At 39.1% G+C, this 14,709-nt stretch overlaps 1 protein-coding gene across 2 annotated transcripts in view; it reads right to left on the reverse strand.

Annotated features, from left to right (window-relative positions):
• Positions 1–4,271: 4,271 nt before the first annotated feature.
• LOC107035824 (hemicentin-1) overlaps positions 4,272–14,709 on the reverse strand; it is a 77,207-nt gene continuing 66,769 nt past the window's right edge. The window contains exons 16-21 of one of the 2 annotated variants that reach the window (XM_029126057.1): positions 14,544–14,684; positions 11,365–11,486; positions 9,189–9,738; positions 8,688–8,707; positions 7,268–7,971; positions 4,272–4,356 (exon numbers count right to left, since the gene is read on the reverse strand). In XM_029126057.1, coding sequence (XP_028981890.1) covers positions 7,270–7,971; positions 8,688–8,707; positions 9,189–9,738; positions 11,365–11,486; positions 14,544–14,684 — 1,535 coding nt within the window. In that variant the 3' untranslated portion in view covers positions 4,272–4,356; positions 7,268–7,269. Of the gene's footprint in view, positions 4,357–7,267; positions 7,972–8,687; positions 8,708–9,164; positions 9,739–11,364; positions 11,487–14,543; positions 14,685–14,709 lie in introns of those variants that run through there. The other variant, XM_029126054.1, reaches the window with a different exon arrangement.

The raw sequence follows: 14,709 nt of genomic DNA on the forward strand, positions 1-14,709 counted from the left end.
TCATGGTGATTTTTCTCCCAGTGTATTTCATTTGTAACAGGTCATTTACTGTGACTCTATACAGAAACACAATCAGATTATTCTGAATTATGATGAATCAAAGGAGATACCACGGTTCAGACAATCACACGATTGGTTTGTTGAAGACGTCACTAGTATAATTGCAACTAATGATTAATAGTTCATGGCTAATTCAGCTTACCCTGTAGTTGAGCGGTAATTTTCTAATGCTCGCCTTCAACATAATTAAACCCTCGGCGCTATCGAGTTCGTAATTCAATTTCTGATATCTATCAAAGGATAATTGATTCAGTGAAACAGATCAATGAAACTACAGACACTGAATTGTTAATTTCTCTCTTTATTAACGTCTTTTCCATTCTTTTTCTTAATATCACTATGCGGATCAATTGTATTTACAACGCATTTTATGAATAATTTCATAATTACAGACAACAGATTCTCGTCTTCGGTATTTGACAATGATTGAAATTAACGTATGAATACGCACGAGCTAAGCTCCAGTACAATGGTTCATAAATAATTTATAACGATTGGTAAAGGGAACTTGGTTCTCCTAATATAAACTTTCAATACCAATAGAGTAATATTGTACATTTTGTTTAAATTTCATCTTCATATTGTTGGCTTTTTTTCACATTTCGTATCGTGTCGTTTACTCTAGGATTATAAACACACATTTTCATTGCATACAGAATAACTTGTTGCATAACAATAGTCATAACAAGTCGTACAGTGCTGGTGCAATAATATTATCTATGGCTGAAAAATTGCGATAATTTTCGTATTTAATCGGTTTCTGATAAATTCACCATAATTTCTCTGATTATTTTCCAACGTCCGCGAAATACTTTGCGAATGACACGTACCGTATGAATTCAGTGATTTTATTTGCAAGCCAATATCAATTGGGAAAATGATAGGATAATGGGGGCGATAACAACAGCACGAAATAAACTGACGGAGAAAACAACTGAATTATAGACACATCTGATTTTCCAAAAAGAAACATCGTTAACGATAAAAGGTAACAAAAAAGGAATGAAATTAAAAGTAAACCTTGAATGTGATTAATCTCATAACATTGTGCGATAATCGCAATGATAGAATTACATATATGGCTTTAATAGGGTATATAATACATTAGAGATACTTTCCATCGTTTTAAATACAATTTTACATGTATCTACAGTGTCTCGTTGATTCTGTACAACTTATCATCGATAATTCATATTTCTGGTGAAAATTGAGGAAGAACAAATTGTGAGTAATTTCAGATTTAATTGAACGCGATGGCATCAATCACGTCGGGGTTATTAATCTTTGGTAAGACCGTTGAGGAACTTTGGCTATCTTTACTTGTGTTTAGCATTTTATGATATGCCTCCCATTAGGCAGGAACGATATATAAATATTTATACAGAGATTTGTATCACAAAAAAAAACAATAAATTATATCATCAACGAGTATTTTCCTTTAATTCACTCTATAATGTGCGTGAGTTCACCAGCACACGGAAGATTATCGTATCGATTGATATTGATTCTCATTCCATTGTATTCGATCATATAAATTAAATATTTGATGAGTATTAATATAATATTGGCACAAAGTTGAAGCACAGCGATGTGGAGGGAAGCATCAAATGTTGTTGATTTTAAATGCATCGAATACCTATCTCCTCTCTGGCATCATTAAAATTTCATAAACGAGTGTACCTCAATGCTGGTGAAGGGTAGAATAAAAATATTCATAATGTGGAGATAATTAAAAGTAGCGGTAATTTGTAGTTTTCAATTTACGTCGTGAATGGAAATTTGTATTTTGGAGTTCTCATTAAAAATTTGAAGCATCTCATTTTTTAAGGGTGGCATGTTTTTTTTTCTGGTTACCAATTTTTTATTGCGGAGTTCGGTTATTTTAATTCCTATATGCGGATGAAATGCCTAGATATTAATAAATCAATCTGGTTCATCTGCTTTATCGAAAGGATGAATGATTCGTCAGAAACTGGAATGATGACGTCAATATAGAATATTATGTTGGTTACATGGGTTTTACACTCGAAATAGCGTCCGCAAACTTTGAATTCAGGGAAATATGGGTCTCTACAAATGCAAATCATATCTGAAATAAACTTTGAATCCGAACAACCGGAAATGTATAATTTCCTTTCCTAATTGATTCGACGTTCCCATGATTTCGGAAATTCAGAGACACAATTCCAAACTAATAAGAATACGTGCTCACGGATGATGAAGGAAAATGTACTCTCGATACTTGTGTCAGAGCGCCAGTGGAAAACGTAAAACATTTTTATATTGTGAGCTTTGGACAACGTATCATGCAAAAACGAAAAAATGATGTATTTCGTGACTCCCCAAGTTCACACGATATCCTTTTTATCTGCGCAGATCTCTGTACATGCAATACATAGCTGAAATGGAATTTTAAACCGAACAACCGGAAATGTATGATTTACTTTTCCAATTGATTGAGCATTCCCATGGTTTCGCAAATTCAAAGACTCAACAATTCTAAAGTACTAAAAATACGTGCCCACGAATGATGAAGGAAAATGTACTCCCGATACTGTGTCTGAACACCAGTGGAAATTGTAAAACATTTTTATACTGTTAGGTTTGCCGAACGTATCATGTAAAAACGAAAAAAATTACGTTTTTTGTGGCTATCTGTATTGAGTAGATCTACACTGTGCAGTACCGCACATATGAGACATGTGTAGTGTAACATGAAAATTTAACATCGTCGATGGTACGATAGGACACGAAGCAGAGAGAACCATTTTGATTTGCAAACAAAATTACTTTTGCAAAATGATTTTGAGAGAGAGCTGATATGTTGATAACCAGTTTGATAACGAAGACTTCAGTCAATAATGGTAAAGAATTGCCGGCAATAAGAAATTGTTACATCCGATGAATGGAAGCACTCAATTTGATTGAAAATAAACAGGTATTCGATGCCAGAACTTTCCAGCTAAAATGAGATTCGGATTCAATGGTGGCTCATTCTGTACATTTAGACAACACTCTGGTGATTCTAATCGATTAACGTGTTACCAATCAAAGAGATCTTTTTTTTTCGTTCAATCGCATATTTCCTGGACGGTAGAGATGACTAATTGGCATTCATTCCATCTTTCTTTTGCTTCTCAAATGGTGCATAGAATTTAACTGTACAATACGGTTTTTGTATACTCCCATTAACTAATTATTTTCACGGTCTACATTAGTGTATAACTGCAATACATTAAGCGCATCTCAGATGGACAAAAAGCCCATGGCCCTTTGTACATGAAACATTCATTGAGTAACTCAAGAAATAAAAAAATTGACTCTAGCTGGTGCTTCGTCTGGCTGAATTCAGTGGTAAATAAAATACAGTAATTGAATTCTCCCTAATCCTTCATGTACAAATATACATATCCAAAAAATATCTTCTTACGGTAGTTTAGTACCAATTGAACAGACCGTTTAGTATCGTGAACAACCATGGGGTATCTGATCACAAAAGATATTCCCTCATTATTGGAATTAACCGAGCAACAGTTACGTGACAGCAGAGATTTTTATAACTCTGTACATTGTTCATTACCTGAATGTAAAATTTTCCGTGTATTACATGAAGTGTTATCGAATGCTGTTAATGACGAAAATTTCCTTTGAACTATCAATTTCTAATGCAGAGTTCATCTCGATGCCTGAATAAGTTCACTAATATTTGGGACGTTATCGAGGTAATTTCGAAGGTATCGAGGGATATCTATTCCTCATTAGAATCATGCATTCTCGATAATATACACGGTTATCAAATTTGTTCCCTGCACACACTCAACGCGTAAAAAAGTATATATATATTTATACATTTTTGTTAAAAACATTTCTCTTTCTTAACCTGTTTATTCATAATGGCAAGTATAAATTTAACAAGAGATGAATTTTGTATCTGGACAATGTAGCAGTGGTCGCGGCCGATCGATGCCTTGTGGTTGACGAACGAACAGTGGGCTCATTATTTTTCCCGACGATACGCTATCGTTTGTTTCACAGTTTTCATGAAATAATTAATGAGCCGAACCGAATAATCCGTTTACTTCACTTCTCACGATTATGAATGTTTATTCAGAGCAATTCCTCGTTGTCGTCCTGTGTCCCGTACATCTGCGGTCGTCTTTCGAGTGGCTGCTGCTGCTGTTGCGGTTGTTTTCGCGTCTGCAGTAGAGCAATACTGGCAGCTTTGTAGTTTATGGGTCCATAGGATCTGTAGTCGACATCGGCATAATCCAGATCGGAGAACTCCGGTTTGAAAGGCTGGATGACGAGTGGATAAACATAAAAAAAAACAGAAACAATAGAGAATATGAAAATAGACGTTAATGCGAAGTGCAAGACCGTAAGAGCGTACGATTAAGCGCGCGGATTGCACACAACCGATGGCGTTTCGGTTCACATTTTTTGTTCAATTTCTCTGTTTTTGCTCCGAGTCGGTGTGAATTAAAATTCCCGTGGGCCTCGTTTTGTTTTTTTCTTCCATGCGGATTTTTTAAGAACTACACAATCCCATCCATCCACGTCTATCTAACTAAATCGATAAATCCGGGGGATAAACGTACGAAGGAAAAATATTTAGTGACAGGGCAAACAAAATTGATATGATGAGCGGTGAGAGAGGTCAAAGCCATTCATCGTTGCATGGTGGTACCTGATGTAGGGAGGGGATTCCCTCACTACTCGGAGATGATGACGTGCGTCATATGTGCGAGGGGTGCCGACGGTCGCGCATCTTGCCTGCCGTATAGGTTATAGATCACTCCACATCAGCAAACAATGATCGACGAGCGTCTTGACAAGCCCTGTATGTACGATCATTCAGCGGTTTAGTTGCTAATATCGTGAATGGACAGGCTATTAAGCAAATTATTATGCAATCTCCAACTTGCGACACGTGTTGTGAATGTAAACATTTCTGCAGGGAGCCCGGAGCTGTTTCAGAAAAATGTAAAGCATCATTCCACGCCCGGGTAAAATCTGCCGTGGTCTGCGTGAAAAGTGTCGACTTTGTCAAATATTCAATGACAAATGGGGAGATGAGGTTCAAACACAAGACAGCTTCCCAATAATGCAAATGAAATTTGACATTGGCCTTTCGTTGATTTATTTTTCATAGACGACAAAAAATGGAATATTTGAAAAGGTGGAGGTGACGAAGTGGATTATTTCCAGATGAAATGCCCCAATTTCTCTCACAGCCGGGGAAAAAAATTGTTTCTACGTGTCGGTGTATTTTTCAACCAGTTGATGCACCTCACGCAACTATAGTTACGGGTTAGCGGAAGAGAAAACAAATAAAAACTCACGACAACAAATTTAAGCGATTTCTGTTAAACTATGAGCATATGCAGCAATAGATTTTTTCGTCACTCGGCCCGATAAACGGCGCTTACTCGGGCTCTGTCGAGAGGGGGTAAAGAGAGTTTACCGCGGCACTTGAATAATCGGTGCTCCAAGGAGGGTAAATGAGACGCTCGGTGCTCCAAGGAGGGTAAATCTCACTTACCCATCCTAGGAGCGATAAAGTGGGCGTCACCATGTGCCCTGACGTTCCCCCCACTTGGGCATGCGCTCTGCGTTCGGGTAAACGTATAGTCGGATGAGCTGTACAGCGCCTCTAGCGGCCTTCTCTACAACTTAACCCACTAGTGGTAGCCATGTTGTTGTGTGTCATTGAGAAGATTTATCATTAGAAAAAAGTCACTCTCCGAGTTTTTGTTCAATTTAAAGTTGATATTTTTGTTCAAAAAACAACAATTTCTAAAATATCAGTATTTATAACGTCGACTTCTGTTCTTAATAAAAGAAGAAAAATTGAACAGCTGAGTATCTTCTTTTATCTTTGATATCTGTTCTTATTTTCTATTTTTTATGCAATTTTCTTTTCACAGGTCCAAAATTACCGTCATCAACCTACTGTTTTTGGATATTTTGGCGGACTTTACTAGTTATTTATTTTCGCATCAACTGATATTGATTTTATTTCGATTTATTTTTTTCTATTGCTTTTATTTTTTTCTTCAGNGATTATTTCCAGATGAAATGCCCCAATTTCTCTCACAGCCGGGAAAAAAATTGTTTCTACGTGTCGGTGTATTTTTCAACCAGTTGATGCACCTCACGCAACTATAGTTACGGGTTAGCGGAAGAGAAAACAAATAAAAACTCACGACAACAAATTTAAGCGATTTCTGTTAAACTATGAGCATATGCAGCAATAGATTTTTTTTACTCCACTCCCTGGTTGATTTAGCCCCATCGTTCCATTACGTGTTTTGAAAATTTTAGTACCTGCGCGTCCGGTCTGACGATACACCATAGAACAAGTTATAGTGATAGAGGGTACCGGAACTGTCCACTAGTAAATATATGTGTCGCTCTTCACTCGCAGTCCACCCTACGAACAAATATACAATTGCTGAACTGTCGAACTGGCGTTTTCAGACCCCCAAAAACCGATTAATAATAATTTGCTCAATAGCCCTCGAACTTTCAAACAGGATGTCCACGAAGCATTCATCAAGCGATAGGTGAACGATTCTGTTCCTCTGTCTGTAGAGTTCCATCCATAAAATCCACTAAATCAACACCCCATTTTGTCCCTGAATTTCACGTTATTCAGGGTCTCTTGTCTTCCACAAGCCAGTAAATTAGAAAGAAGGAATTTTCAGGACATTATCTACTTACTCAGCAACCCCTGGGTTTCTTTTTCTCACTCTGTACTTTCTTACGACTAGAGCATATTCTATGGTACGGTTAGTGTGCAGTATACACGAATGGAAGGAATGCCAGGGTGTGCGTGAAGAGGAGAATGGGATGAACGCGTGAGAGTTGGGTAAAGTAGTTGCAATGGTAATGTACAAAAAAGTAAACGAGAATATCCGAAAAAATGGCTTTACGAGGTTGCAAATGCATTCGAGAAAAATTCGTCTGCCTCTTTGGTGAAAAATATTTTCACAATATCAGACTCTCGTAAAGAGAGCAAGAATAAACATCGATTATGAGGGAATGAACCGAGAAAGAAGAAGAAACTGACAGTTTTCCAACGGCTGACTGATCGCCAAATGGACATGAAGACTGCTCGAATTGACGGTTGAATTTCTCTCAAACATATCGATACACGCTATATCGAATAAACTGTTTTAGCTTGGAAACGACAGACAAATCTTACCTTCAGACGTCGATCTCCTGGCCAACATCACGAAAATCGAGCTCCGCATACTGTCCAACAACGGGCGATGTTCTTGTTGATTCACGGATATTTTCCGTGTACACAGTTCTCTTTTCTTTGCACAGTTTGTTGTTGGTGGTATCATCATGACCGGAGTTGTGCTTTGGATAGCTCGTACTCTGATTATTTGTACAACCAGTAACGCCATCGTCCTCGTAGTAGTGAGGATACGATATTTTATAGCTCTCTGGTATACCTAATTCTTGAATCTTACCGAAACTAGTCTCCCTTGACGACGAGCTTCGTCGGTGTTTTGGCTTTCTGTCATGCTTACGATATTTTTTACGCTCATTACGACGTTGTCGTGTGTGCGACTGATGCTCATAAGTTGGATCGAGATCAAAACGATTATCACCACGTAGCATTGATAACGATAATGTATCGCTGACACTACCATTGCCATTACCATCGATTATACCGCTACCCTCTTGGCGGTGTGAGTAACTTTGGCATAGACTGTTAGTATGGACTAGTGAAGTCTGCAGGTGGCTCACCAGAGAGGAATGATAGAGGCTGCGGGTTAGTGGCAAGGTTAGTTGGCTCGTACTGCTGCTCGGTAATGAATACCCATACTGTTGGATATCCTGCTTTTGTTTTTCATGACGCTGTTGATAATGATCTTTGTAGTCGTATAAATTGTTTGGCTGGAACAGGCAGGTCAAACCGGTATTTTGTTAGTGGATTTTATTGTGGAATCACAGGGAGAAAAATTTCTCATAAAAATTGTCCCGACCAAATGGTCAAAATCGCATGAAAGAGCGCAATTCCCCCGATTGGAGAATAAATACAACTCTTTATACTGTCATGTTTTCCACCACTGATTTTTATTGTCGGCTGAGAATTGAAGGCGTGGAGAAAAATATCAGTCTGTTTTACATGACAACAAATACTACCGTATCATCAGATTTTTGGAGAAACTATTTTGGCAGAAATTACACTGAAATTGAATAATATTTTCTTCATTTTTTGATAGCAAGCTGTACGTGAACGCATTTTTCCACTCGTTGCCAGACTTTTCAGGGTAATTTTTATTATATTTTTCTCTCCGTGTATTTGTAAAAGTTAGTTTGACAGTGTACAGAATGTTAAAACAATTATTATTATATGTTACATATGAGCAGGATTCACATTGTTGCCGCTGGTACTTATGCATCGTGTAAATTATGATAATCAACAAATTTCCATTGTTATTTCGAAAAACTTACCTGATGAGTCCCGAGCATGCACAACAATTCTGGCAATGTAGATGCCTGGATCCAGCTTAGCACGGGGGATAGGAGAAATGCGAATCCGATTAAAACTCGGTATACACATCCGCTTCTCAGCATTTTCAACATATATGTGCATGCATATAAATTGCTCTCATCTCATTGCAGCTTTCTCACATACATGTGTCACACTTGCTTCTAACAATTTCACGAGTGTTTCTAGGAGAGTACTACTTTACAAATATTATGAGGAAATGTAAATTATACTCGTTGCACAAGTCTTGCTGGAAAAAGTGTTGTCGCTAACCCCCATGGTCGGTGAATTATACCCCAGTCCTTACTGTCCAAACATAGTGACAGACGTCGACACCGGGCGCCAAGGTGCGGTTTCTCCTTTATTATTATATACACCATACTGTACCGTAGTTTGTGGATATACGTGAACTGTGTGCAGTACCGCATCGCCTGGTAAAGTTGCCTCTGAGCAGTGTTGCTCTGGTGGTATGGCGAAGTTGTCAGAGAGTATGGGGATCGGTTGAGTTAATCACTTTGAGTTAATTAATTGCGGAAATGAGGATGCTCTAATTGTAAATTTGTATCGATTTTGTTCATCTCTGATGAAAGCTGATGCTACGTTATTCAGTATAGATTACTCGAATTCTTTGTTTTTTCTGGATAAACAGGTGGTGGGACATTTTGATAAGTATGCTTGGAGGGATCTGTTTTGATGGCTCTCGGTGCTGGAATTGGCGGCACAATTGGCATCAAATTATCAACACTCGTAGCACACTGTGTTTCCCCAGATGTTGACGTATTCTCGGGAATCTCAGTCTCAAATGTATTTGCACCGTTGCTTATGTGTGGGCACTGTTTGATAATTGGTATTGCATACAGTTGATAACTTCTACGAATCTTGTCATGTTTACGGCACACACGTAGCGAATAAAATTGTGTGTGTTTGTGATGCTGTTGTTTCCTACGTCTTGGTTTTAGTGTATTGTACTTTGGCTCTGGTGAGTTGTTTCTTGGCATATTATGAGAGCTATAGTGGGGTCCGAGATGGCTCCTGGTTGATTCGTAGCCGGAACTGGCGTCGTAGAGGCTAGTGGTACGGCTAACGGCACGCGAGGAGGACGGTGAGGTTGTGGCTGAATGCAACGTGCCATGCAAAGCCGAAACTCGAGTAAACTTAGGGGAAGCCAACTAAAACAACAAATGGGAATGCAGGCATTTTCGTTGGGTTATACATTTTGGTGTTATGGTTGCAGGCTGCACACATCGAGCTGTACTACTACTGTTTAATAAATGCAATTATGAGAATAAACACTGTTGTTTTCTCTGTCTCTCTCTCCTTACCTCGTGGCTGTTGATTTTTTCAGCGCGCTGACGACCTTTTACTGTTTAATCAAATTCATTTCTTTCGTGTACATTTTTTCCCGTAATTCATGAATAAACATTGCACTAATGAATTTAATGAAATTCATCCGCGATCATTTTGAAATTGCCGGAATGATAATTTGGTTAAAGAGTAAATAATGTCAGAGTGCAGTATTGCCCCAATTACGCATTAATAATTAAAGATAAATGAGGTGATAATTAACGCTACCAAATCCACATTCATTAAAACCAGTAACTCACATTAATAACTTAATCGTTCGTGATTTAACGATAATTCTTCTAGCGAGAGAATCCCGGATGATCGAACCGTTAATTCAACTGAAGAAGTGAAACGAGATTTTCTCACTCGGTAGCCTGTGCTGGGTGCGCATAGAATCCCAGATGAATTCAATATCCGTGACCGAATGGATTGGAGATGTCGGCCGATATAGAGCTATACCTGTGTGTTATATGTATATTGCAGCAGAGTCAAGCTGCTTCTGTATGTGTGACCCTGATGGCAATCGAATTGCTCGAGTGAGAGTCACTCGTAGGAAAATCCCCGAGCACGCCCCTTTACCTCTGCTGTTTCATCCGTCAAGATGATATTCAATGAGTATCCAATATAGAGAATTCACTTCCGAGTTTTTTCAATGTCTCGTTGGAGAAGACTACTCCAATATATTTGAAATCAAGTCTCAAGTGATGGAAACCGATGGACAGTCTATGACGTAAAATTCATGAATGCGTTCATATGGCTGAGAATATTTGCTTTACTACTGCTACTGCGGAACTTATGAAAGTCACGTAGCCGGCTAAACCTTCCGTATACTCAATTACTCGTCTTGGCTTGCATTATAATGTGATCATTTCGTCGGGAGCTTTTGCTTGAACCCCTCGCTGTGCCCAGAATCCTTCTCAAGTAATTTAGCGCGGTAGTCCGCTAACACAAGGATGTATATTCCGAAACTCATTTATCACGCTTTGGCGAATCCACTCGCTACCTACCACCCCGACTGGTCAAGTATCTCGTTATATGCCCCCATGAAAATTCTCGTTCACTTGCACATGTTTTGCCCTCCTCCCCTCAATCTCCACTGATACGTTTTTGCCAAAAAAAAAACATATATGTTTTTTTTATTCCCACAGTTTGTTGATTTTTCAAGTACCCAACTCTCAACCGAGCACTCAGACGTAAACTCATTGCAGTAGAAAATGGGGGAGAATGAAAAAAATTGTATTAGCACGCGAGACCCGCGTTAATAATAATTCATAACAACTACGCGTCTACGGTGGGACTTGCGCTCACATTGAATTGCCTTAATATTTTATGAAAATGAGTGCTTCTCTCAATGTGGATGTGGTAAATGAGTGAGCAATTATTTGTGGAAATTATATTTTTGAATGCCTAGAGTGTGCATACCCGACGGTACTCGAAATCCATGTTCTTACCTTATTTTGTGGCGTCTGAATGCCGTGAAACGGTAGATTCTCGTAAAAAGTTTTAGTGTCGGAATCTGGCAAGCCCTCCGAAACACTGTCAACTCGATTATTGTTCACCCCCTGACCAGGATCTGCAATGAAAATTAAAATCCAATTGCGATTGTAATCTTACGAAATTCCCCAACAAGTGAGATCATTTCGAGAACCAAAAATTGAAAGAGTTCTGAGAGTTCCTAGAGAATAATTCATATATCAGTCATGTGTATGTATATCCGTGAGTTTCTGTGCAAAAAATCGGTAGAGTTTTGTATGCATAAATTGCAAAAAAAAGTAGAATTAATTAAATCAACGAAAACACTAGAAAGAGTGATGAAAAAAACTGCAGTACATGCGATGTACTCAGCGATTTGTTTTTTCTCCTTTCGCCCAGGTAAATATCGCCTGCCGACTGAGTCGTGAGAATTGAAAACATGCCGGCATGCGCTTCTCCATACATGTCACACATATGTATACATAACACATGTACACATAACGCATACCGAGTGTATGTGCAGTTGAAGCTTATATTGCAACTTACCTGCTCCAGGTTTTTTACGCTTACGGGATGCGTTGGTGTTGACGTTGGCGTTAATGTTGCCACAGCCGTCGACACGGGGGTTGTCACGACTCGGCACGGAAAACGATGGGCCTCCGTGCAACGACATCCGCTGGCGTGGTACTATTCTTTTGTAAGTCACGGCTGAAGGAAACATACAGTGTCGAGCAATCTCACGACACACCAAAGCTATTGCAAGTGGTGAGGGAAGAGGGCAGGTAGGGTAGGGTACGATGGGATAGGGTAGTCACGTGTGCACCTCGCATATATTTTTGAGGCATAGGGTAACATGCAAGAGCGGTGAAAATACCAAGGATAGTTCAAGTTTGCCGGGGGCTAGATAGCCTACACTTGTACACTTGAAACCCCCTTTTTTCACCACATAGTCAACCCCATTTTTATCTGCTCTTTTAAGATTTTATATCTCTCTACGTCCTTCTGATTTTACAGCGCCTTTATTCCTCTCACCTCAGCCTGCCACATACTCCGCACATTCTGAACCATCCTCGGTGTATATCCACCATAAATTGATAATAATGCGTGGAGAATGGATGAAAAAAAAAACTTACCAGTTTTATCCCGAGATATTCCTGGAAAAGAACCTGGCTCTCTCAATTGCGTACTGAACATTGCTCTTATCCTATTTGCACGTGCAATCATACCCTCATCATGAACAATTGGCACGGCAGCAGTATGATGGTGTTGCTCCAGGTGGCCGATTACAGCGGTGGTTTTGCCACGCCTGAATGGCCTTACTGGTTTTCTAACTACCCCATTGGTTTCCTGTGAGTGGTATTGATCGGTCTCGGTGCAGCCGGACAAAGTCGAGTGCATCTGGAGATTCTGTCTCGCATGTACTGGACTTAATCCCGTGCTTAGACTGTGTGTGCGATTAATGTGCACGAGCACACCGGGTTTCAGTGGCCAACGTGGCGCTGGACTAGGATGAATGGATGACGAACAATGATCGCGCGATCTCGTGGACTCAGTGGGACTCGGTGGGCCGCCATCGGGGCTGATGGAATATTCGTTACAATTTTTTTTTTTTCAACTATTACCATTTCGAGTTGGATTTAGTTTGAATGGCTGACGTAATCAGTGCGCTTTTTTTCCACGTGCCGAACCCACCACCAATTAACGCGAGACCAAAGGAACTGATTTCTCATTTCAACAGTTTTAATGATACATATACATGTGAACCCAAATCCCCGTGTGTGTAGATGTGGGGCAGAAGAGGGAGGGATATGCCGAACTGGGAAGCCAAGTGAAAATTTACATGCGACTAAAGTGCCCCATGGTAAATACACACGTATATACTTGTTCTAAGGTAGAGGCTTACAGTGGCACTGTGGCAATGGGCCGATTCAACTGCCATTGCTCCGTACATCGTTTCGACCGCTTAACCCGATAGTTTTACCGCGAGTCAACTATATGCAATTCAGATCTCGTTGCGACCACCTCCTGCAGCTTTACGATCCCTGCCACTGCCATTCCAACATTCACCGTTCGCCCCTTTTATGCTCACCAAATACACCATCACCAAATACATCATCACAGCCGAGAAATGACACGTTGCTATTTAGTTCGATGAAGTTGTTTCATTGTGCAAAGTTCTACAAGTTTTCACTGGCTTAACGATAATAAAGTGCACTTTTTCTTTTTACTCTTACCTCTGAAAATTTTTCTTTCGGCAATTCTTAATAGTGAGAAAAGCAGATTTTCCAGGTAAAGTAACGTGCCGACAGTTGAAATTAGTGGGGAAAGGAAATAGACTGTGTTAATGATAAGCGAGAGTCAATTTCGTGCTATTAGCCAAACAAAATTGGTTTTGGTAATTAAACTTTCTGTATTGGTTGATACTTACTGTTCACGTTCCTCCATTGAGACCACGCGATTACTGTCTGTGTTTTCGTTTAGTATTGTCCAAATTACAAAGCAGAACGGAAACAAATAAAAATTGTGTTAGTGGATTTTTTTTCTCACTGCAATACTCAAGGCATTTTTCTTTGCTCAAGCTACACTTCTGTTTGTCTTTCATTCTGATTATGGAATGAAGTGGAGTGAGTGAAAGATTGACACAGCCCAACTGACATGCCATTAATTCTATGAATTGTCTATTCCATGTCATTGAGGAAAAGTCATGATTGCGAACGAATAAAAATGAATCCGAATTAACGTGTGACGTAGCTGATAATTTTTATACGCTGAAGATACGTATAGATGTACTGTAATGATCTCTGCATGCGGTATTTTTGTTTTATGCAGAATGTGTAGTAATAATCCTTACTCAAATGATATGTGGTACCACTGATTGAGAATTAATAAACGATATGTGGCGTATAATTTAGTGACTATGCCTCTATGGTTTTGCAAAATGATTATCCATGCTGTCGAGTATAAGTGAGTACTGGTGAATTATATAAATCAAACACGGCTGCGAAATAACCGATTATGATAAATCAGTAATTAATGATGATAATCAACAATGGGGACACGAATAAAAATCAAATGTTATTGTGATACCTCATGGATGTAATCATATCATGCAAATTACTCAATTTTAAAGTGAATGTGGAATTTATGATGGACTCACATTTTGCCTGCATCCTCCTTCGCCGGCAAATTAGATAGATGATTACTGAGCAGACAATTATTACAATCAGTATCACCATGGCAACGATGATAATGATGATCAATAAATCCCCCTCGAGATGAAACCACCAAGGAATATTACCTGAAATTTATAAGAAGATGAATTA

Source organism: Diachasma alloeum, unplaced genomic scaffold (genome assembly GCF_001412515.2).
Source record: "Diachasma alloeum isolate Michigan unplaced genomic scaffold, Dall2.0 Dall_scaffold_00176, whole genome shotgun sequence".
Lineage (NCBI taxonomy): Eukaryota > Metazoa > Arthropoda > Insecta > Hymenoptera > Braconidae > Diachasma > Diachasma alloeum.